At 36.0% G+C, this 26,197-nt stretch overlaps 1 protein-coding gene across 2 annotated transcripts; it reads right to left on the bottom strand.

Moving 5' to 3' along the window:
* Window positions 1-22,553: 22,553 nt before the first annotated feature.
* LOC309844973 (L-lactate dehydrogenase A chain-like) lies at window positions 22,554-24,231 on the bottom strand. Of its 2 annotated transcripts, XM_082692416.1 has the most exons (2): window positions 23,446-24,231; window positions 22,554-23,176 (listed from the first exon to the last, which is right to left on the bottom strand). In XM_082692416.1, exons 1-2 carry the CDS (start codon window positions 24,133-24,135, stop codon window positions 22,991-22,993), a joined length of 876 nt encoding a protein of 291 aa, XP_082548542.1. In that variant the 5' UTR covers window positions 24,136-24,231; the 3' UTR covers window positions 22,554-22,990. The 2 variants fall into 2 exon arrangements, with proteins under 2 accessions (XP_082548542.1, XP_082548541.1); XM_082692415.1 differs by having other exon boundaries at window positions 22,554-24,231.
* Window positions 24,232-26,197: the final 1,966 nt, after the last annotated feature.

Genomic DNA, 26,197 nt, shown 5'->3' with positions numbered 1-26,197 from the left:
CTTAAATAAGTCTTTTTCTAAGCCAGAATATTCTCAACATGCTTGCATATCTTCAAAGCTTCATTTCTATTAAGGTATAGAATTTCATAACATAGAAATTCATAGCATAGTCCTTCATATCTCAGTTGGGTATTTTCCAGTGATATCTCATCAGATGATACATTGTCCCACCTGATCAGTCAGGATTCTCTTTTCTAAGAATTCTAGAATGTGAGAGTCTTTGACTCACCAATATCTGTTCATTATTTTTGCTAGCTTATTTTTTAACTCCTATTTCTTGTGTGATTTATGTATGCTTACTACATTTCAATGGAGACACTTCAAAGATAGTTTATCTCTCCTTAAGGAGAAAAAAAGATGTTTTAAAGTGCCCCTCATTTTTTTTTCTAAGAACAAAATCAGCAAAATATCAAACGATGAAATACCCTCATGTCACCAGAATCCATATGTATTAGGCATACCAGTATTTTCGCCTACCAAGCAAACATGGGATCAGACCATTCATTGATTTTGTCTGGGAAATGAAACAAAGTTAAGGGTGCTTGAATTATGGAGTAAAATTTTGATTATTTCATGAGTTAACGGACCAGACTTGATGCCATTTAAATATATAGTGACCTATGATAAGTGAAACCTTAGACTATCACATGAGAAAATCTTAAAATTGTTTTTTTTTAATTTATTTTTTTTTTAATTAATTTTTTATTTTTTATGAACATATATTTTTATCCCCAGGGGTACAGGTCTGTGAATCACCAGGTTTACACACTTCACAGCACTCACCAAAGCACATACCCTCCCCAATGTCCATAATCCCACCCCCTTCTCCCAAACCCCCTCCCCCCAGCAACCCTCAGTTTGTTTTGTGAGATTAAGAGTCACTTATGGTTTGTCTCCCTCCCAATCCCATCTTGTTTCATTGATTCTTCTCCTACCCACTTAAGCCCCCATGTTGCATCACCACTTCCTCATATCAGGGAGATCATATGATAGTTGTCTTTCTCTGCTTGACTTATTTCGCTAAGCATGATACGCTCTAGTTCCATCCATGTTGTCGTTTTTTGTTTCAAGTTTGAGAACTGAGTTTTCCTCCTGTCTCACTCATACCCAAACTATATTCCATGCAGCTTCTTCCTCCATCTTCCTTCGAAGCTCTTTTTTCTAGGATCTCCAATAGCCTCATAATTGCCCAATTTAGAGATTTCAGGGCATTTGATGTCTTCTGAGTTTTCTCAGCTGCATTTCATATCTATGCCATCATACTTTTTATTGCAGTTCTTCTGTGTTTTCTGAGGTACAGTACTTGGCTTATAATCTTGTCACCACTCTGAGATTCTGTGCTTGCCTTTCTATTCCTTACATTGTCTCCCTGAGTCATTTCATCCATTCCTATGGCTTCAAACTCTGTAGAAGCACAAGTACTAATTCTGTATTTTCATCCTAGACTGTTACCAACTCTAGGCCTGGCTGGGGTTCCTATATGTCACATGCTGAACTCAGAGGCTTTGCTCCTTAAGCATTTCTTCACATAGTCTGATTTCAGTTAAGAAAACCATTATCCACTTACATCTGAAGTCTGAAGCTGCATATTCGAGAGTTATCTTCATCAAGTTTTTGTTTTTGTTTTTTTCCTTTCTGAATCCATCTCATCTTTTTTACCCTTATTTCTCATTTGTCATTTCTCATTGTCTGTTTATTAGTTTCCCAACTAGTGGCTTTCTCTAGCTTTATGCAGTCTGTTTTCCACAATCATAGCAGAATAATCTTTCAAATATCAAATGAGTAATTCATCTTAAATTGAATCTGATATATAAAGTTAGGTCTAAGTTGGTTTCTTAAAATTGTAAGCTGGTTGTTCTAAATGTGTTTACCAAATAGCTCGTATTTGATTTGTGATGTCTATATTATTGTATAATCAATTCTTAGAGACAATTTAATGTAGTTTTTCACATAGGAATGGAGATAACTCATTTTAAGTGGATGAAAATAAGAGAGAATAAAGAGAGTTCTTTTTGTTACCCTTTTCATTTTAATAACCTTATTCTCTGAGTATTTCCCAAAATAATGTATGGATAATCTTATTCTCTTTTGTGGTTACCAACAAAGACTTTACCATTGCTGACACCTGTGCTTTAGAAGATCTTTTAGATATGTGTTATATTTATCCAGAAAACAGTGTTTTACTTGTCATTTGACATTTAAAATAACTGAGAGTCAATCTCTAGTTTTAATTAGAATTGTCACATGAATGCATACTATCCTCAGCTCAGGCTGTTAGCAGTAAGTTATTTGTTTAGCTAAATGATAAATTGAAAAAAAAATTGCAAAGCAGTCCAAAAAATTGATGCTGGTTGGCTGTTTCATTCATAATATAATTATTGAGATTGTAGTCATATCTTTCAGTGTCTACCTGGGAAATGTATGGAAGGTTAATTTTTTAAGACATCAACATGTCTAAAAATGGCTTTCGTATATACCTACACTTAGCTGATAGTTTTGGGTGTCTATTCTGGTTTCAGAAATATTTTTTTCTTAGAATTGTCAAAGTATGGGGCACCTGGCTGGCTCAGTGGGTTAAGCCTCTGCCTTCGGCTCAGGTCACAATCTCAGGGTCCTGGGATCAAGCCCTGCATCAGGTCCTCTGCTTGGCAGGGAGCCTGCTTCCCCCCCCCTCTCTCCACCTGCTTCTCTGGCGACTTGTGATCTCTGTCTGTCAAATAAATAAACAGAATTTTTAAATAAATAAGAAAATAAAAAGAAATGTTGATGTATCATTTTTTTTCCAGTTGTGGTAGGCAGAATTCTAAGGTGATCTCCTAAGATTTTGAGCCAAAAACCCCCACCCTCAATATCTAATCATTTTCCTTATCCCCTGCCATCTCTGAGGTGATGGCTGATCACCCTGGCCTTCCTTCAAGAATCTTGTCATGTCAGTTTAGCCAGAATGCCCCTAAACCCCTGATATTTCCTATTTTCCATCCACTCACTCTCACCTGGTTCCTTGGCCACACATTCTTACTTTTCCTTGTATTTGGAATTGAGCCCAGCTTTGTCTTGTACTGCTAAATCCGACTGCAGTGGTCCCTATACCCACCAGGACAGTCCTGAATAAAGTGTGCCTTACTACTTTACCAAGTATTGTGAATAAACATTTTCTTCTAAATAACTGTCTCCCAGTTATTTACTCAAACATTAATCTAAGTATTGCTACAGAGGAATCGTGCAGAAATACTTAAGGTCTGAATCAGTCAGCTTTAAGACTGGGAGATTATTTGGTGGTCCTGACCCAGTCAAATGAGTCTTTTAAAAGCAGAGAGTTTTCTTTAGATAGTCACAGAAGAGGAAGCCAAATATTTGAAGCATTAGAGGGTTTCAGTGCACTTTTACTGCTTTTAAGCAGGTGGAAGCCTTTGGGGTGAGAAATGGGAGTGGCTAAGAATTAAGAGCAGGCCCTGGATGACAACTAGTGGGGAACCAAGGACCTCAGTACTACCACAAGAAACTGAATTCTGCCAACCACAGTGAGCCTGGAAGTGGATCTTTCCATTGGTCTTCAAATGAGAACTCAACTCAGATGACACCTTGGTTTCAGCCTAAGCAGAGAGTCCAGACATGCCTTATTGGACTTCTGACCTACAGAACTGTGCGGTAATACATAAATGAGGATTGTTTTAAGCTGCTTAGTTTTGATAATTTGTTATGCAGCAATAGAAAACGAATACACTAGTTTTTTATATTCACATGTATTTGAGAAATCTGAAACCATTCTAATCTAAAATATGATATCTTCCACAGGGAAATTTTTAGAATTTTCTTTTTGACCCAGTGTTTTGAAATTTCTTAATTATATATTTTAACAAGAATCTATTTCCATCCTTTTTTCTGGATACATGAAGTTTTGTTTATTGTTTATTGTTTTTGTTTGTTTTTTGCTTTTTTTTTTATAATGAGGGAAATCTTTTTGGCCCCGGAAAATTTTCATGAATCAATTTTTAATTTTTTCCCTTACTATTTTCTCTGTAATGTCTTTCTAGAACTCCCACTGTTCATATGTTGGGCATACTTGATTAATGAACCAATTTTCTTATATTTTCTCCAATTTTCTATTTCCTCTTCTTAATGTTCTTTTTCCTACTTGATTTAACCAATTTCATTTTCTAACACTTTTATTGGGTTTCTCATTTCTGCTATCATATTATTCATTGCTATGATCTCTTTTCTCCCTCTGATTTTCAGTTTGTTTAGCATGCAGTTACTGTTGTGGGTATTATCTTTCTATATATCTATATCTATATTTATATCTATATGCATGTGTGCATGTGTGTGTGTTTAAGTCTTCTCCACAAGTTTGTCTTTGCACCAAACTTCATATTTCTGTTTGTGGTGTCTGTGTGTACCTTTCATATTAGGATATTTCTTGGAACGTCTAGTGCTTCTTGGCTCTCTGGTCATATATGAAAGGATTGCGTATGATGGAATTGTCATCTGAGAGTTTCATTATAGGGTGAATCAGGAGGGCTCTTTTAATGGAAAACTTCCATTATCATAATTTGTAAATTTTTTCTCTGATACCACAGAGAGGAATCTTTCACAATCACTTGGTGAAGAGTATAAACTTTACTCTTACAACTGTGGCAAATAAGTTAGCTGCCTATAACTCTAGGAATAGAACAAAGGAAGAAAGGTACAGTCTTGATACTCCATATATAACCATATATAAACTTTCATTAGTTCTTCTGTTATCCATATGGAACCTCTGGCTGTTGTCTTCTAGTTCAGAAAGAAATTAATTCTTCAGAGAATATGTTTTCTGTTCTAGCTGAGTGTGAGGTAGGAGGTGTACCAGTGACCTGGTTTTTCCCATTGGGGAAAGAATTGTAGCAGGGTCCTAGAGGGAGCTGGGAGTGGGAGAAAATTTTTTTCAACGTGTTTTCCTGTTTGGAAAACTTCATACTTCAAACTTCATACTCATACTTCCTTCAGAGATATCATAGTATTGGGGAGATTCTAAAGTGCAAACCAAATTGCTTCTCATTGCATGCCTTCTGAATTGGAATTAGTTTTCCATTGTTCAAAACCAGACATTATTTATTCTGATTTTCAGATTCCAGATTTTGCTTCTATCATCTTTTCTCCTTTTCTTTGTTTTTTACAAGTTTATGGATTTTAAAAACTTATTGTAATGTTGTTTTAGTAGAGGTTAGGGATAAATATTAGCCATATTTTTAGAGAAGTCTTTTTAAAAACATATCATACCGTGTCACATCTCTGCTCAAAACCTATCAGTGGCTTCTCTTCCACTGGAATGGAACACACAGTTCTACCTGTATGGCTCCAACTGTCTGCTTCTTTGCCATATTTTGTACTGCTCTGTCTTCATCAGTATGCTTTAGATATTGACCTCTATTCTATTCCTCTATTATGTTTGATTTTTTCCTACTTCGGAGTTTTTTATACTTTGTTTCCTGTACATGAACTGTTTATTTTCCCCTCCTTAGCCCTTTCCCCACATTCTTTACCAGGTTAACTCTTACTTATTCTTCACTTTAAATGTCATCTTCTCTAGGAAACCCTTTCTCACCTCCCAGTCTTAAGAACGTTGTTTAATTACTTGTGAGTCTGTTGCCTGACACAGTTAGCAATTACATCTTAGTGTGATTTGCTTCTTTTGTGTCTGTCTCCCTGCTTGTCTTTAACTTCCTGAAGAGAAGACTGCAGGTTTTATTGACCAGTGTATTGATGAGAGCCTCTTGCAGTTACAGATACATAATTAGCCTGACTAAATTTTCTTGAGTATGTAGATAAGTTGATGGGTAAGTAGAGTTGCCTCTTTCAGGCTGTGAGTTTCATAAGGAAAAATGGGAGAACATATGGGAAGAATGCTGAGAAGTATGTGACTGAACTTACTGTTGATGCACAAAGGGAACTCTCTGAAGGAGTTTCTGAAGAATGTAATTAAATTGAGGACTCTACTATGCCCCTTTCTTTGAGTGTTATATATTTCTTTAGAGAATTTAAATTATCCTTTATTAGGTGTATAATTTTGAGTATGATGCATGCATCCTTTGATTCTTAATTTTCTCATTTATGAAGTTGGCATAATAGTTCCTATTTTAAGTACATTGGCTTTTTCAAGGATTGCTTAATATACACATGTAAAGCCATTAGTATTCTGCTTGAATATTGAATTTAATTCTTATAGTTTCTTTACCTCTTCATTTCCTCTGTGTCTTATGTTGATTCAATATAAGGAAGATACCTTTTCTAGGTAGCAAAAGATTTATAATAAGTTACCATGGGACACTGAAATGTGCTTTTCTGCTGCCTTAAAAATTAGGACAGACTTACCTGTCAGATCTTGAGTGGTAAGTCAGCCTATGAATTAAATGAATTCTTGAGGTCTTTTAGGCTTGGAGAGTCTAAAGTAGAAGAGTGTAACTAGTACTAGGCATATCATTTATGATGTAGAACACTCCTGTATACCAACAGTCATAGGGCTGTGATTACTCTAAAAATTGGACCATCTTACAAGGCTTAATGCATATTAGGAAAAAATATATATCTGTATAGTAAAGAGGCAAAGTTATATTTATCATGTCCTTGAAGGCAGGAGATCCTGTCTTATGTGTTCTGGATTCAGCAATATATGACGCATGATGTGATATCCATTATTCAGCTAATTTAAAATTAATTTGCTAAAAGGAGAGCCATGGTGTTTTGTTGTTGTTGTTGTTGTTGTTGCTGCTGTTAGAACACGAAAGAATTATCTAAGCATTCAGCATTTTGACATTCTTTTATTTTTAATTTTTTAGAAGACTTTATTTATTTGACAGAGAGAAGTACAAGTAGGGGGGAGCTGCAAGCAGATGGAGAGGGAGATGCAGGGAGCCTGCTTCTGCAACTCAGAGCTCAAACCCAGGACGCTGGGATCATGACCTGAACTGAAGGGAGACACTTAACTGACTGAGCCACACAGGCACACCTTGACGTTCTTTAAATAGCAAGCTTTCTCAGGTCAATTTTGTTTTTTTCAGTCAACAAATATTAGTTGAGAACTTACTACATATAGAGAACTATTAACTATATATTTAGTAAAATACTGTAGAAAAATACCACTCCATGATCATTGCTTGCTTTCTTTAAATCTTGACTTAATAAGTTGTAAGTTCTTATGAAAAGTCAAAATAACCAAAACTGACTAGAAAAGGAGAGGTCATATTCAAATGGGAAGATCAGCTAATGCTTCTTGGAGAAGGTGACACTAGTGCTGCCTATTAAAAGATACTCACTAATTTGATAACTGTAGTTAAAATTTAGTCCATATCATCAGTAGAGACTCAACACATTTTAAAGTGATACCAAATAAACTGGCTTGATTGGATCATTGAGTTCATGTATGGTAGTTGTTAGAGTTTAGGTTAGATAAGAATTTTGGGGGGGCAGATTATCTCTGCCCCAACCTGCCAGAATTCCTAATTGTTCTGCCAGTATCAGTCTCCTGTAAAAATTGTACTTGGACTCCCTATACTACATTAGGTCGTCTTGTAACTTTTGCCTATAGGCTTCTTTTTAAATGTTCACCTGCCTAGGGACCAGAGTTACAGAGAGGGATTGAGCCTGATAGCTATACCAGCTGCCATAGTGTATTAGATTTGGATTGTAATTCATGATCTATATCTACATCATCTACATTTTCTACATAAAAGTGTGTCTCAGTCACATGATCTAAGGTAGTCTTTTTCACACGCAGCCCGATGAATTGATAGCACTCAAAGTGCTGCCATTGTGTTGGGGCAGTTTCTGGGTCATGCTATTGAACTGAATTGTGCAAAGAATGACATAGATTTTTTTTTTTAGTTGTCGGAGTATTGAGTTCAAATGCTCAAAGTACAAGTAGGTGTTGATGCTCCAACTTTTGCAGGGGATTTTCTAAGTACTCAGTTAAATTGTCCTTTGTGTATATTAGTGGGTAGGAAGAAGAGTGGGCTGGGGGCTCTTTCTGAGCTCAATTGGATTCGTAGGCAATGGTGATGGAGTCATAGAAACAATTATCCAGGCTGGGTATTTTTGTCCTTTAGCAATTATAAAGGCTTAAACTCTGAGGGGAAAGGAAAACAAGTTCCTTTTAATTAGCTCATCTAGCCTGTAAGCAAATAAACTGAATCAGGACTTTTGGTAAATCTCTGTTTGATAGAGAAGAGCTGGAGCTACAACTTTCCTCTAAGTCTGGTTGGCTCAGTAGGTCAGCTTTGCCAGTGGTATGAAATGGGGAAAAAAGTTATGATCACTTAGGAAGAAGAATAGTGGCTTTCAGAGAACACCGTCCTCAGATTGTGTACTGGGCTTTCTTTTTCCTTCAGATTTTTAATCGTGTTCACAAATGTGTGTTGAATTTACTTGTTTAATCTTTTAATATGTCATCAAGGAAATCTTGAACAATTTTATTCCTTGGGCAAAGGTTAAAATGAAATTGATATGGTTTAGTTTTTTCAGATGTCTTATTTATTGCACAGTCTTATCTGTAGAGGATTTTAATGTGTGTATCATCCAGGTGGAAGATGGTATGGGAGATATGTTTTGAAAATGGACCAGTTTTGTGATTTCTGTTCAACTATGGGGAATGTCCCAATTCAAGTTACAATGTTTGCTATTTTAATATTTTAAACCAGTTTTCATTTCAGTTTGTTGTTTTCCCTTCTGGTAATACTAACACATAAACAAACTGCATAGTTTTCATATAAAGTGACTTTATGACTTGTTTTAAATAAATAATTTTAATTACATTGATTGTTTCCATTGACAAAGTTTTGTTTTTAAAATAGTATCTCCCAGACCTCACCTATTTAGGAAAAGGGACTAAGACATTTTCTTCCATGGTGTTGAAAAACTGAGTTTGAGCTTGTTACCTGAGGCGTGTGGGGAATAAAGAAACAAAAACAGATACTGACAACCACTTTTTCAGAAAACGTGTATAGAGTTTGTTACTTTCTGGGGAAATTTTATCCCATAGTAGAAATGGAAATAGCTTGTTTCTGAGGCCTCAACCTTTTAGGAAACTTTGTATTGTTTCTTATCTTAGAAAAAGTTTTCACCTGGAGACTTCTTTTTTCTCTAATATGTTAAATGAATGAAACAAGTATTGAAGCCAGTGGGAAAAGTGTTCCCTGAGAATTTAGAAGCAGCTCTTTGAGTTAACATTTCTTTTTTCAAACAAACACACATACACCATGATAAAGATAGTTTTTTAAAAGAATTATTTTTATTAACATATAGTGCATTATTTGCCCCAGGGTTACAGGTTTGTAAATCATCAGGCTTACACACTTTACAGCACTCACCATATCACATACCCTCTCCAGTGTCCATAACCCAGCCACCATCTCCACACCCTTCCTTCCCCCAGCAACCCTCAGTTTGTTTTCTGAGATTAAGTTTCTTATGGTTTGTCTCCCTCCCAATTCCATCTTGTTTCATTTTTTCTTTCCCTACCCCCCAAATCTCCCACCCCGCCTTTCAGATTTCTCATATCAGGGAGATCATATGATAATTGTCTTTCTCTGATTTATTTTGCTCAGCATAATACCCTCTAGTTCCATCTACATCATTGCAAATGGCAAGATTTCATTTCTTTTGATGGCTGCATAGTATTCCATTTGTGTGTGTGTGTGTGTGTGTGTGTGTGTGTATCTCACATCTTCTTTATCCATTCGTCTGTTGATGACCTTCTAGGTTCTTTGCATAGTTTGACTATTGTGGACTTAGCTGCTTTAAACATTTGGGTGCATACTCCCCTTTGGATCAGTACATTTGTATCCTTAGGGTAAATACCCAGTTGTGCGATTGCTGGGTCATAGGGTAACTCTATTTTCAACTTTTTTGAGGAACCTCCATGCTGTTTTCCAGAGTGGCTGCACCAGCTTGCATTCCCGCCAACAGTTTAGGAGGGTTCCCCTTTCTCCAGATCCTCCCCAACATCTGTTGTTTCCTGACTTTGTTAATTTTAGGCATTCTGGCTGGTGTGAGGTGGTATCTCATTGTGGTTTTGATTTGTATTTCCCTGATGCTGAGTGATGTTTAACATTTTTTCCTGTGTCTGTTGGCCATCTTCTTTGGCCAACAGATGTCTTCTTTGCAGAAATGTCTCTGCCTATTGAATGGAGAGTTGGTATCTCAAATCTATAAAGAACTTACCAAACTCAACACCAAGATAAAGATAGTTTGTTTTTTTTTTTAAAGATTTTATTTATTTATTTGTCAGAGAGAGTGAATGAGAGCGAGCACAGGCAGACAGAGTGGAAGGAAGAATCAGAGGGAGAAGCAGGCTCCCTGCAGAGCAAGGAGCCCGATGTGGGACTCGATCCCAGGACACCGGGATCATGACCTGAGCCGAAGGCAGCCGCTTAACCAACTGAGCCACCCAGGCGTCCCAAGATAAAGATAGTTTTAAGAAAGAATTTTAAGATTTAATGCTGCCAGTGTCAGAAATTTTTCTATCTGATGATTGTAATTTGAATTAGCTATGGGTAGAAGCCCTGGTTAGAGTTCTGGTCTGCAGAAGTGAGGGCATTAAACACTCATTTCATAAGCTGTGAAAACTATCTTGCCTTCTGACCTGTGGACCTCCAGTTGTGTGACCCAGCCAACTCTGTACTTCTCAGGGATATTTTCATAGCGTGGAAAGGTTCTCTATAGCAGTTTGATGAGATCAGCAGGTTAAGGGATTATTTTTGAGGGGAAAAAAAGTCATGGGAAAAAACCGGGTGATTTATATTGATTCAAAAAAGAAAGAAAGGCAATGTGCTCTTTTCGGTTACTGGAATTTCCCCCTAATTCTGTTAATAATGTAGAAGGAGTAGTGGTGTTTTCCTTTTTAAAAAGGAAGTGGATATTATCTTAATTTTACTCATATACAGCCCTGCAATTATATTTATTTAAAAGGCATAAAGGTAGGATAATCATTTTCTTTTCATTTATTTATTTATTTATTTGACAGACAGAGATTACAAGTAGGCAGAGAAGCAGGCAGAGAGAGAGGAAGGGAAGCAGGCCCCTTTCTGAGCAGAGAGCCCAATATGGGACTCGATCCCAGGACCCTGAGATCATGACCTGAGCCGAAGGCAGCGGCTTAACCCACTGAGCCACCCAGGTGCCCAGAATAATTATTTTCTAAAACATTAAACTTTTCTCCAATCTGAAAAAAAAAGACCTATTCTTGATTAGTTTCATATAAAAAGTTCTTCTTTACCAAGGAGATATCTTTAGTTTAGATATCTTTAGTAAAATATATTCACAATATATTTTACATCACCTTTTTTTTTTTTTTTTTTTGCATTCTTGTACTTGAACCAGCTGACATGTAGGAGCTCTCAGGAAAGGCAAACTCATTTTAGCATTAGTCTAAGAAAAAAATTAATTAGAAATATGATATGCCAGTTGCAAAATAAATCATAAAATAAATTCCCGAGCTCATTGTGAAGGATTTTGAGTTATGGCTAATTTGAATAATCCAGCCCAGTTGGGAATTGCCTCTCACTGTTGTTTGTATGAGAAGAAAAGCAGCCCTGTAGCTGCTGTGTTTTTCCTGGCACTCAAAGTAATTTCTAAATAAAAAGAAAGAAAGAGTTGCTGAGTGCTTAGAATGAAAGATTTTGAGAAACATTTTTCTCTTAGAGTTTTTTTTGTAGTATATGCACTCTAGAATTAAAAATATGCTCTCCAGGCCACTCAACATTAATAATTACACATTTTTCAAGCCGACAGAAATGCAGGATGCCAGAGACCTTATTCCTGTAGATAGAGTAAAGGTGAGGACTGCAAGGAGGAAAAATGGGAGCTGAGTGAGATAGAAGCTTGAAAAACAAGCTAATGGACATTATATAGATCAAGAGTCCTAGGCTTAAATGCCTTTGGGACCCTGTGAACATCCTGGTGAGTTGAAGAGCAGATGCCTCATTTAAGTAGACTCGCCTTTAGAAATCTTGATACTATTGCAATGAACGAATCCAATCTCAGTGTTGGCAGAGTATGGGATCTGCCAGTAAACGAATTATCTCCTCAGAGCTCAGCACTCTTCTATAAGAGATAGCAAAATAGACACAGTCAAAACACAATATTTAGTAGTGCATTGCAACAAATAAAAATTACCAGATAGGCAATAAAGCAGGGAAATATGATTCACAATCAGGAAAAAAATTGATCAGTATAAAAAGATTCAGAAATTATAGTTCGTGGGATAAGAAGGCTACGATTTTAAAACAGCTGTCATAAATATGTCCAAAATAAATACAAAGTATTATAAATACAGAGGTGGCCAAAGCAATCTAATTAGAAATAACTCCCTCAACAGTGAAGCCAAATGACTTGTTGCCTAATGATGTCACCCAAAATAAACTGCATATATTTGATGTGTGTGTGATTTGAAATATAAATATGAACTCTCTATAAAACAGAAAATTATTTTGGGCCTTCCAGCTCAGCTATGAAACGTGTTTACAAATTATCAGATACAATAGCTGTATTGTAAAGGAAGCACAGGGTTTTGTTTTCTTTTTTAACACTTCAGTAGTGGTTTTGTGACTTCAACACAACCACACAAACATGTACACACAGAGGCTGACATTTTTCTAGAGGATATTGAATTAGGATATATGGAATATATTCAAGTATTTAAGTATAGTATCCCTGTAGAAATTCTATAAGTGAAGAAGTTGGTTATTAAAAAGATAGAGGAACAAAAATACTGTTTTTATGTTCATTACTTAGTTTTCCTAGTAAGAACTATTTGCAAGTCAAAACAGATCTGAAGATGTAAGTAGAAAAGCCTTTGAGCTAAATCATAAAGCTAACCTTGACTCATAGAAACTAAGCTTTAGAATAGATAACTTCTCCAACTTGCCCAACTGACTTTAATTTAAAAGAGCTGTGTTTTGCAGATATTGGCAAGGGAGAAAAAATTAATTCTTCCCTCTAATATTGCACAGTAATTGGGGTTATTTATACATTACTAATTTTCATTTTATTGGTATTGATGCAAAAGATTTTCAGGTTCACTTCAGATTAACCAAACCAAACCAAATTTATATATTACTAATTTTCATTTTATTGGTCTGGATGCAAAAGGTTTTCAGGTTCACTTCAGATTAACCAAACCATCATACCTTGTGAACAGAATAAAGCCAGATTTAGTACAAACTATTAACATACTACCAAATAAGTCCATTTTAAATATTTCTTAGAGGCAAAGTCCTTCCTGTGTTTTATTTTGTGTTATAAGGATCTACAAAATCGCTTAGTGCTCACACTTAACTTTCTTATTCCTTAGGCCTATGGAAGAGCTTGACTTAAAAATTTGTTGTTTTGTTCTATATGTTTGTTTGATTTTGGTTTGCCCACAGTATTGTGTGTTTCACTTCCTCCATTAATACATTCGATAATTTTAGTCCCAGTAGACCTTATAATATAGAGCAAATAAACTATTTTTAAATTATAAGGATACCTTCTTACTAAATGTTATATAGAAAAACCTATCTGTAAAGCAGGGGGTAATTTAGCTCTCTGAAAAGCCTTCTTCTTCTTCTTTTTTTTTTTTTTTTTTAAGATTTTATGTATTTATTTGTTAGGTGCAGGGAGAGTGGCAGCAGAGAGAGAAGCAGGCTCCCCACTGAGCAAGGAGCCTGATGCTGATTCAATCCAAGGACCCTGGGGTAGTGACCTGAGCTGAAGGCAGATGCTTAATTGACTGCGCCACCCATGCATTCCCTGAAAAGCCTTCTTATTCCAGGTCACTGAAGCAACTCCATGGATGCTTAGATTTTTTTGAACTTTAGTTTTCTTATCAGTAAAATAGGAAAAACACCTGTTCTATCTGTATAGTGGACTTATTAGTAGGATCAAAATGAGGTATTTATGTTTATTGTAGGGTAAAATGTGTTCTGCACTTTGACAATATTTAGTGAGATTGTCATTGTGGTTCCCATAATATCCTTTACAAAGAGAAAATAAAGAGTAACAAATCTCCAGGCTTAGCTTTTCTAGATGACCAGTATATCAAGGACATAAGCATTCTAGAGACAGCTGGAAAGACCAGGTCAGTATTTCATTGATTGGAAGCGAAATATTTTTCATGTGCGTGTATTCATGGACAGACATCTAAATTTTTTTAGAATAGTTTTAGATTTAAAGAATTATTGCAGAGATAATACAAAGTGCTTATATACACCACATCAAGTTTCCTCTATTGCTAATAAATTAGTTTGGTACATTTATACAATGAATTAAACAATATTGATAAACTAGTATTGACTGAAGTATAGAATTTATATTCAGATTTTTTTTTAGTTTCTCTGCCAGATCCTATCCAGAACACCACATTACATTTTTTCTCCCCGTCATGTCTCTTTACTCTTATCTTGATTATAAATTTCTTAGATTTTTCTTGTTTTTGAGAACCTTACAATTGTTGGGAATTGTTAGGTAATTTGTAGGAGGTACCTCAATTGAGATTTTTCTGCTGTTTTTCTCATGATTATATCAGGATTATGTGTTTTGGGGAGAGACCACAGAGGTAGACTGCCGTTTCATTACATCATATCAAGGTCACATAGTATGTGCTAACCGGTTACCACTGTTGATGTTAAGCTTGGTCACCTGCCTTGAGGTTTCCCCACCATAAAGTTGTGGTTTTTCTCCTTTCTACACTGAGTTTTCAGGAAGGAAGCCACAATGTGCAGCCCACCCGTCAGGGATAGGGAGCTGTGCTCCATCTTCTTAAGGAAAAAGTATCTGCATAAATTTTTTGAAATTCTTATGCATGTGAAATTTGTCTAGTCTCTCCCACTTCTTTATTCAACTATTTATTTATATCAGTATAAGCTATTTAATGTATACTTTGGGTTATAAATCCAGTACTATTTATTTTGTTGTTTAAATTATTTCAGCTTTGTCCATTGAGCATTTGCTCCCCAAATATTCCATACTAATTGGTGTTTTCTGGCCCAGTCCTAGTGTTGGCTTTTTCTCTAAGGGGCCCTGGCTCTATTGCAGAGTGATATTAGAAACCAAGATTTTGTGCTAGGTGTGTTCATTACTGTATAATGAATAACTGTGTGTCTTTGCTTCTAGGTCCTTTTAAGTCAAACAGGGCTGAAAATATAAATGTGTCTATACTAATACATGAATACTCACATACGTGGTATTTTTACATGTAGCTGTCTGTTGACCTAAATGTGTGTTCTTACTGATGTCTCTGACCTTAGCCTATTATCACATGGGCCATTTTAGCCTTCTACTTTATTTGCCCCTCTCACTCACAGAGTAAGATACCTAGATCCCATCAGCCACTTCTGTATTAATTAATTTGCAATTCATTAATGATAAAGTTGAATACATTTTCATATGCTTATTTACCATCTGTATATATATTTTTTCAGATTACTTGCCATCTCTCTCTATATATTGTTTTCAGTTTCTTTTCCTTCTTAAAATTGTTTTTGAGTATAGTTGACATACAATGTTACATTAATTTCAGGTATACAACATAGCAGTTCATCTTTTCTATATGTTACACTATGCTCACCACAAATGTAGCTGCTATCTGTCACCATACAATGCTATTATAATATCATTGACTATATTTCCTTTGTTGTATCTTTTATTCCTGTGACTTATTCATGCCATAACTGGAAGCTAACCCTTTACCCATTTTGACCATGTCACCATCCCACTTTCCACTGGCAACCGCAGTTTGTTCTCTGTATTATAGGTCTGATTCTGATTTTTGTTTGCTTATTCTTTTTTTTTAAGATTTTATTTATTTATGGAGAGAGAGGGAGAGAGAGTACAGAGGGAGAGTGTGTGGGAGAAGCAGAGTCCCCACTGAGCAGAGAGCCCAATGGGTGCCTTAATCCCAGGACCCTGAGATCGTGACCTGAACTGAATGCATGTGCTTAACTGACTGAGCCATGCAGGTGCCCCAGTTCTTTTTTTTTTTTTATTCCAAATATAAGTGAAATCATACGGTTTTTATCTTTCTCAGTCTGCCGCCTTTTACTTCGCATACTACCCTTTAGGTCCATCCATGTTGTCACAGATGGCAGGAAGTCATCCTTTTTTATGGCCATGTAATGCTCTAGGTTGTGTGTGTGTGTGTGTGTGTGTGTGTGTGTGTGTGTGTGCGCACATACACCTTATTTTCCTTATCCATTTGTTGGAAAGACATGATTTTAATTTCCTTTTTTCCTGTGCTGAAGATCAGTTGGTTATATTCCTGTGGGGCTATATCTGGATTCTCTATTCTCTTTCATTGATGGCTGTGACTATAACTTTGTCATTATTACAGTCTTGATTACTGTAGTCTTGTAAGTCTTGAAATCATATAGAGGGAGTTCTCCAGCTTCCTCTCTTAATTGTTTTGTTGGCTCTTTTAGAAACTTTTCATGTAAAATTTATAATCCATTCATCAATATCTACAAAATTGCTTTCTGGGAATTTGATTGGGACTGCATTGCTTCTATAAATCATGTTGGGAAGAATGGCATCTTAACAAAATTGAATCTTCAATCCATGAACATAGAATATCTCTTCATTTAGTGAGATCTTTGATTTTTTTCACTAGTGTTTTTTACTTCTCCTTTTGGGTTCTGTAGATATTTTGTTAGCTTTATGCATCTATCATTTCAAATTACTGTTTTTGTTTTCTTTGAGTAAATAGAATGATATTACTGGATCATCTCACATTTCTATTTTTAATTTTTTGAGGAACTTCCATACTCTTTCCCACAGAGGCTGTACCAGTTTACATTCCCATCAACACTGCATGGGTGTTCCTTTTTCTCCACATTCTTGCTGAAATTTTTGAGTGCTATATTAAAATTTACTGTTTGTTATAAATTTCAAATTTAAATTTTATATTATTGGTATATAGGAAAGCAATTATTGACTTTTGGATATTAATCTTGTATCCTGCATTAGTTTTATCTTTTCCTTTCCAAAATGTGTAATTTTGATTTCCTTTTTTTTTGGCTTATTACACTACAAGGATTTTTCCATATGATGTTGACTAGGTCTGATAAGAGGGGTTGCTTTGTTTCCAGCCTTAGCTGGAAAGCATCCAGTTTCATCATTATATAGGATGTTAGCAGTAGATTGTTTGAAAATATTCTTTATCAAATAATGCAGTTTATCTCTATTCCTAGTTACAGGGAATTTTTATTATGAATGGGTATTAGATTTTGTCAGAGGCTTTTTCTTTGACAATTGATGGGATCATATGATTTTCCTACATTAGTCTGATGGTGGGGTGGTTTATAGTCATTAATTTTTGAATTTTGAACCAACTTTGTATACTTAGAATAAATCCTACTTGGTGATTGTATATAATTCTTTTCATATATTGTTGTATTTGACTTACTAATAATTTATTGAAGATGTTTTCAGTTATATCCATGTTTGAGTATTGAGTATTGATATGTAGTTTCCCATTGTAATTTTTTTCTGATTTTGATGTGAGGGTAATTCTGGTCTCATAAAATGATTTATGAAGTGTTTCTTCTGATTCTGTTTTCTGGAAGAGATTTTGGAGAATTGGTGTCATCCCTCATGCCCCTCCCCACTCCCCCACTGACCACTTGATTGGAAGAATTCACTGGTGAAACTGTCTGGGTATGGTGATTACTTTTGTGCAAAGATATTAATTATTGATTTAATTTTTAAATTGTTATAAGTCTTTTCAGACTGTAAATATTCCTACTGTGAGTTTTAATAGTTTATATCTTTGAAGAAATTCTTTAATTTTATTTATATTGTCATATTTATGAGACTAGAGTTGTTTATTGTACTTCTGGTTTGTAGAATGTACAAGCTAAACTAGATTTTTTTGTTGGTTTTGATTTGGTATTTTTTTAAAGATTTTATTAATTTATTTGACAGAGATCACAAGTAGGCAGAGAGGCAGGCAGAGAGAGAGAGAGAGAGAGAGAGGAGGAAGCAGGCTCCCTGCTGAGCAAAGAGCCCGATGTGAAGCTTGATTCCAGAACCCTGGGATCATGACCTGAGCCGAAGGCAGAGGCTTTAACACACTGAGCCACCCAGGTGCCCCTTGATTTGGTATTTTTGATGGAAGGGCATAAAGAACTGAATGATGTATCTTTAATCAATCCACTTAAGAAATCTTTTTTGATTACCAAATATCAATCAAGGACTGTGGCTAAGAGGCAGGTGATGAAAGTAATATTTGTATAAGCTAATATATCATCTATCTTTTTGAACTTCATATAACCACATGTTTACTATAATCCAAGAAATAGCAGATTTCAATAAATATTTCCAGATTTAATAATAACATAATGAATTATTTATTTTTCAATCCCCCTGCTTTTAAGAACTTGGAGTTTTGTATTGAAATCTTAGCAAATTCTAGGGTAGTTACCAACATTATTTTTCTTCGAAAATGCATCTTTCTAGGAAACTTTCCCTGTGTAAACAGACCCATTAGTGTAGGAAAAACATAAAGTTGGTTCAAAAGGAAATACATTAGTTGTTACAATAAATACTAAAGAAATCAAACAAATTTGTTATCACAAAGACTAGTGTAGTCTTTGAAATAAATATTCAGCAAATTTTGTCATTTAGAAAATCATATTGAACAGCAGAGCTTGTAGACAAATGTTTCTAATTTTGACTAATATGTTACTTATAGGTTACATATTTTTCTGACATATACTTTTCTGAATATACTTTTCACATTGAGAAAAAAAGTATGGTATTCCCCCCCACAATGGGCTAGATAACTTTCAGTTCTCAAATTCTAGATACTTTGAATAAAGGAGAAAAGACCTATAAATGTGAAATAATTTTAAAAAGGAAGAAAAGAAACCACAGTTAAATTTAATAAGGGGAAGTGGAGAAATAGAACTAAAATAATAAGGTACTTGGATCATTTGAGGCCTAGGAATGCTGGATTTTGAACAATTCTGAAATGTTCAAGTTTCGTCTGTAATTGTACACTTTCTAAGAAAAGGTACAACCTGTTGAGAAATAATAGCAATTAGAAATTTCTAATAACATATGTAATAAAATGAAAGAAACATTAAAAAAAACTACACATCTTAGTATTTACTCATTTTGGCTATTGTTGCAGACCTTTTGTAGCATCAAGGAGGTTTTTTGCTCTAATATGAATAACAAAAGCATAATTTTTTTTTCAAATGGAGGTGACTGTAAAAATAATCCATAATGACTGGTTCTTTAAAAACTGATGAAACTGAAGTCCATTTAGTTGGGGAAGTAACTTGTTCTCAGTCACACAATGTCAGAATCAAGACAAGAAGGAAGTCTCTGGGGCTCCCAGCTAAAGATGTTTTTCTCTATCATTCAGCATCTCAGGGGAGCACACTGTCATTTTTAAAACCATTGAAATCAGATGGAATTAGCTTCTTCCCCTCTGACTTAATGGACCTAAATAAATAAATTAGTTGCAAACAGTTAAAAATCTGGAGAATATTTTCCTAAGTTCCTTAGTAAAATGTATTTCCTCAAGAATGTGGTTCCCAAGTACCAATTTAAGGGAATATAATCCAGTCATCAGACAATGGACAGCAACCTAGTACAGTAGTTCAGACAACTAAATTGACCTTAATTTGAAAACTGATGAAAGTATTATAATTTTGAATAGTTATATAGAGAGTACCTTTACATATTATGCTTCCAGCGGGATTCAAGAAGAGAAGAATTAAGCTAAATCACCCATACATTATCTCCTCATGTCTTTATATACTTGAATAATTGTCCGCACAAAATTGTTAGTGACAGTGATAACTTGAGCTAAAAATTAGCTTGGAAGGTGTAAGGAAGCAAGTTCTTAATATTTTGGATTAAAATTTGACAAATTAATTAGAAATATGCAATGATATAGGTGATGATACAATAACCTCAGCCCGGAGTTCTAAAGTAACTTTCAATTTAGTCACTGATATCATCATCTGATTTGTACTGCTGAAAATTTCCAACTGATTCAGGGATCCCTCATTTAGTAACCCCTTGAGGCTTTTCAGTACTTTTCTACTTTTCAGTACCCTCTAATATACCTTGCAATCTTTTTTTTTTTTTTTAAAGATTTTATTTATTTATTTGACAGAGAGAAATCACAAGTAGATGGAGAGGCAGGCAGAGAGAGAGAGGGAAGCAGGCTTCCTGCTGAGCAGAGAGCCCCATGCGGGACTCGATCCCAGGACCCCGAGATCATGACCTGAGCCGAAGGCAGCGGCTTAACCCACTGAGCCACCCAGGCGCCCCTACCTTGCAATCTTATACTTATTTTTATTAAGACTTTTGAAAGGTATTTTGGTAACATCAAGTTATTTCTAATATTTATCCATCAAAATAGGTAGAGTATAGTTATAATCAGATATACAATATTATTCAAAAATGAGGACCACCAAGTTAAAAAAATTAGCTCTGAAGTTTGGCAGTAATTTAGATTTCAGTAAAGTCATTGGTTCTTTAGAGCTTTCTCCTATTCAAAATGCAACAAAACACAATAGTTAACTATAGGGAATGAAAACATGGTTGAATTTCTGCTTTAGTAATTAACAGTAAGAAATGAAGCCAGGGTCTTAACGTTTCTTTTACTTTTCTTATTTTTAATATCATGTAAAAAGTATGAGAACTTTTTTTCCCAACTTAAATTCCTCCTCACCAGCTCATCTATTTCACAATTTCAGCTGGCATATATTTAAGTGAGCATGTTCAATGTATTGTGCTGCTGCTGACATTTTTAAGTTTGAGTTGATTGGGAAAAGTCATAATTCAGCTTCCTCTGAAAATCACCTATCAAGATGCAAAAATCTAAAGCTTTCCCTTAGGGAACTCATCTAAATTCCATCTTTCGCCTGTGATTTTTTTCTCTCAGCTCCTGACGTTGAAATATATAGTAGTTATTGATCATTTTGACGTATTTTTAGGGTGCTTTTGCAACTGGAAATCTCTGAACTTAATTTTCCAATTTGGAATATTTTGAAAGGGGGCTTCATTCAGCTCTGTGAGGTAGATAGGTAGATAGATAGATAGATAGATACCTTAAACTAGAAGGCAGAACTAGCCTTTATTAGGTGAAGTTGGTGGAGTACAACACACTTAGCATGGTTTGAGGAGTTGGAAGTCCTACCTACCCCCAAAATATTGTGGTTTGCTAATACCTCAAATTTAATTCCTAGGGGCATCTGTGTGGCTCAGTGGGTTAAGTGTCTGCCTTCTGCTCAGGTCATGATCTCTGGGTCTTGGGATCCAGCCCCATGGCATGGCAGACTGTGGGCTCCCTGCTCAGTGGGGAGCCTGCTCTTCCTCTCCCTGCCCCACCCTCTCATGCTCTCTGGTTATCTCTGTTTCTCTCAAATTAATAAATAAAATCTTAAAAAAATTTAATTTCTAGATTTCCAAACATTTGAGATTTATACATAAGACTTATGGTACAGGAATTTTAGGAGAAATAACTGAATAACTAAATAACTGAATAACTAAATCTATTAACTGAATATCTAATCTGTTTTTTATAGAAATGTGAAAATTCCTTTCCAGAGAACAAATTTTCAAAGTAAAAAAGTGATGAGAAAATAAAAAGACTCAGAGATTAGAGGGAAGGATGGGGGAAGTGTTATCACCAAGGATGGAGAGAGGGAATGGTTTAAGAATATTAAAATGTTACCAAATTTGCCTCCTTCACAACATTTGCTTCACACTAAGCTCAGAAGTACACCTTTCCCCAGGAGTGGGATATTTTCCCTGAAGGGCTACATTTCTGATCTTTTTTGGAATGGTAAAGATGTCTGTTTTGAGAGAAGAGTTGTTTCAAGATGTTATCCTCTGGTTTATGTAGCCCTCTGGAAGGGAAGCTCTCTTTTGCTAGTGCTTAAATTTTCAGGCTGAATGTTACTTTAAAAAGAGCCCAGATACCTTTAATGGTAGAGTCAAGACAAGGTTCCATTCAGTCAATGTGAAGGAAACAAACAAAAAACAATGTGACATTACACTGTATTTATAATAGCATTTTGCATTCCAAGAAAAGTTCTGCAGAACAATGTTACCATCTTTGAATGGCCTCTTGTTCAGGATGCTAATTAGGATCCTGGTGTTCCTGAATTGAGTTGGTGTTGCTCTATTCCTTGATTATGAAATTCAGCTGAATTTTAACCAAACATTTCACAATAATATGCTGTCAATCACACGGTGGAATGATGGAAGAGAATGGATTCGACAATACAAACTAATATCTAAAATGCTTTAACGCACATTGAATTTTACTATTAGATATAGTACTAATTGGATGTCCTTGAAAAAGTCTCTTACTCTTTCTAGGTCTCAGTTGTCCTCTCAAGTAAAAGAACGACGTTACCCTCAATGATCTCTGTAATTAAGATGATATGTATCATCCAAGGGAGAGCTCTTGAAAACAAAAGGGGACAGACAGTGTTAGTGATTATACCTAAAACATTGGCATAAACTAGAATGCCACAGGAAAACAAAAATGCATGAACACCCTACCTAAAATGGGCAGATAACTCTTTTTTTTTGTTTTGTTTTGTTTGTTTGTTTGTTTGTTTTTTAAGTTACTGTTCAAATTTTATTTGGTATTTTAGTTGGTACAACAACACTTAGTTGGTTGTATGGTCTTTTTACATTATATGGCAATGTACACTATATTCTGACAAACATGGTACACGAAGTAAGATCCTTTCGAACAGTTACGCACGATACATGCAATAATGAATTTATACGTTGGAGCCCAGGATGTGACTGACTGGAAAAGATGGACTAGGCATGTTGGGTGAAGGAACCTGAAGTCCTAGAACACACAGGAAATACTCATCTGGTTTGAAGAGCACCTGCTGCATATGCAATATTGGCAGTGGTGCCTCTGAGATGAACCCATTTAGGACTATAAAGGCAGGTATCATCCAGCATCAGGGTATAGCTGCAGGGTTTACTGAACCATTCGTATTTAGAAATTTAGGAAACTGATGTTTTTTCTTTCTGCCATTTTGATATTATTTAAGTAACAGATCAGATAATAAGGACAATGTACACAACCTCCAACTAAAACCCTGTCGTAGTCTAGACAGGGAAATGGTACATTAGAAAACTTTAAAACTGCAGCTCCTTTTGGATCCCCCAGAGTGTATCTGCACTCTTCTTCAAACGGGCCTCTTCCTCAGTAGTTAGAGTCACCTTCACAACATCTGAAATTCCATTCTGTCCCAAGATGCAAGGAACACTAAGGAAGACATCATCTTTAATTCCATAAAGACCCTTAATCATGGTGGAAATTGGATGCACCCGCCTAAGATTCTTCATTATACTTTCTGCCAAATCTGCCACAGACAGTCCAATGGCCCAGGAAGTGTAGCCTTTCAGTTTGATCACCTCATAGGCACTGTCAACCACCTGTTTGTGAACCTCTTTCCACTGTTCCTTATCTGCATCCGTGCCTAAGTCAGGGTGCAGATTCTTCAGAGGCACACCAGCAATGTTTACTCCACTCCATACGGGCACACTGGAGTCTCCATGCTCCCCGAGGAGCCACCCGTGACAGCTTAACGGGTGTACTCCCAACCTTTCCCCCATTAGGTAACGGAACCGGGCTGAATCCAGATTGCAACCACTTCCAATAACACGGTTTTTGGGAAAGCCACTTATCTTCCAAGCCACATAGGTCAAGATATCCACTGGATTGGAAACAACAAGCAACTTGCAGTTTGGGCTGTATTTGACAACATTAGGAATGATGAACTTAAAGATGTTCACGTTACGCTGGACCAAATTAAGACGGCTTTCTCCCTCTTGCTGACGTGCCCCAGCTGTGATAATAACCAACTTGGAGTTTGCGGTCACATTATAGTCTTTGCCAGAGACAGTTTTTGGTGTTCTAAGGAAGAAAAGGCTTCCATGCTGGAGATCCATCATCTCTCCCTTCAGTTTGTCTTCCATGACATCAACAAGAGCAAGTTCATCTGCCAAGTCCTTCATTAAGATACTGATGGCACAAGCCATGCCAACAGCACCAACCCCAACAACTATAATCTTATTTTGGGGGACATGTTCTTCCTTAAGAAGATTCTGTATCAGCTGGTCTTTGAGAGTTGCCATTTTGGACTTAGAACCAAAAGGAATCGGGAGTGCACGTCGGGAGGGCGAGCGTCAGCGGCGCGCGAGACTGAATCCGGACTTGGCGGCAGCGGCTCCAACCGGGCAGATAACTCTTTTAAGTTATGGGCAGTCCCATGTGCTAGGAACTTCCTGCTTCCTCCTCACAGCAATGATGAGCCTTCAGCAACCATTTTTGTAAAATATAACTCTTGTGTCCCAGCCTTAATTGGGTGCTTGAGGGGTAAACATTTGAAAAAGCTGGATCTGTCAGAGTTCTTCATCCAGGAATTTAGGATTGGAACTAAACTTTTATAGTTTCTTCTGCCTATTAACTTTGAAGGGGGAGATTTAACCTATGCATTATAAATAAATATTCAGAAACCAAAAAATAATTCTACAGAGTAAGAGTAAAGGGAGATAGACCCTTAATTTCTGTCACATTTACTCAGCACAGTGACCATCATAAAACAGACACTCAGTGAAAATCTTTTAAATGAACCTTCTGTTTATTAGTTGGTATTTAAATAGTGTTGTCAGATTTCAAATCATATTTTCTCTCTTTGATGATTACATGTTCTCCAAAATGGGTATCATACTTCCAATAAAGATTCAGTGTGACTGACATTATTAACTTGCATATTAATTAAAAGCAAAATAAAATTAAGAGTGTTGATGAGTCTCTTGGTGATAGGAGAGAAGTAAATGGATCAGAAATTTTGTGGCTTTTGAGCATTAAATATTTTTTTGTGGTGAGGGAAGGGATGAGAGGGGCATTTTATGTAACAGAAAACAATTCTGGGGGCACCTAGGTGGCTCTGTGGGTTAAAGCCTCTGCCTTTGGTCATGATCCCAGTGTCCTGGGATGGAGCAAATAAATAAATAAAATATTAAAAAAAAATTCTGGGAGGGAGATTTATTGGAGTGACTCTGTGTGTGTGTGTGTGTGTGTGTGTGTGTGTGTGTGTGTGTGTGTGTGTTGAGGATTTTATTTATTTATTTGACAGACAGAGATCACAAGTAGGCAAAGAGGCAGGCAGAGAGAGAGGGGGAAGCAGGCTCCCTGCCGAGCAGAGAGCCCGCTGTGGGGCTCTATTCCAGGAACTGGGATCATGAGCTGAGCTGAAGGCAGAGGCTTTAACACACTGAGCCACCCAAGTGCACCTATTGGAGTGCTTTGAGGTAACATCATAGTATTAAGGAACAGTACCAACCTTTGGAAAAGAAGAAAACAGGGAGATCTTTGGGACCTCAACAAAGAAGTTGGTCATTCTTCTCTATAGTACATGTTCTCTAATATGCCTGAGCATATTTAGTCTCTCTTTAATTCCCTGTAAGAGATAGTATTGACCACCAGATTTTTATTCAGATTTTAATTCCCTGGTAGAGATAGTATTGACCACCGTGGGTCATATACTTCTGTTACTGGGCCAGTCAGCTATGATGGGGAGAGAAGAATCATGTAGCTCAGATACGGCCATTGAAATATTCGTTGTGATTCAAGAAGCCATCTATATATAGGTGCTAAATAAATATTATATCCCAATTTCAAAGATGTTAAGATATGGGGAATTTTAGCATTTTAAAGACAAGTATCTTAGTTTGGGTTTCCCCACGCACGGACCCTGAGAAAAACTATTTGAGTACAAGAAGTTTATCTGGAAGATAATCCCTGTAAATGCCAGTAGAGAAGTGAGGAGGTGTGACAACAAAGGCAAGGAGGCCAATAAAGAGGATTTCATTAAGCAAATTACCTCTGTGAGCACATAGAGCTTAATATCACTGAAAGGTGATATTAGATATCAGAATATCTGGAAAATGATACAGAATGTTCACCAATTCATGTGAGTTATCAGTTGAGCTACACTTCTGGGGAACCTTCCTTCCCTAGCACTTCTGTCTTGATTATGGAAAGAGAGCAAATATATTTTGTTCCAAAAATAGCTGGAGCAAAGCATCCTGAGGAAACAGGAGATAATCAATGAGCTTGTGGTCATTCTGAGCTCTAAAAAGAAGTAAAAGTTCAGTTAAGTGAGAATTGAGTAGAATACAATATTTTTATGAT

Source organism: Mustela nivalis, assembly GCF_964662115.1.
Source record: "Mustela nivalis genome assembly, chromosome: 12".
Taxonomy (NCBI): Eukaryota; Metazoa; Chordata; class Mammalia; order Carnivora; family Mustelidae; genus Mustela; species Mustela nivalis.
The sequence above is the reverse complement of the archived record's forward strand: the minus strand, read 5'-3'. Positions and strand labels throughout refer to the sequence as shown.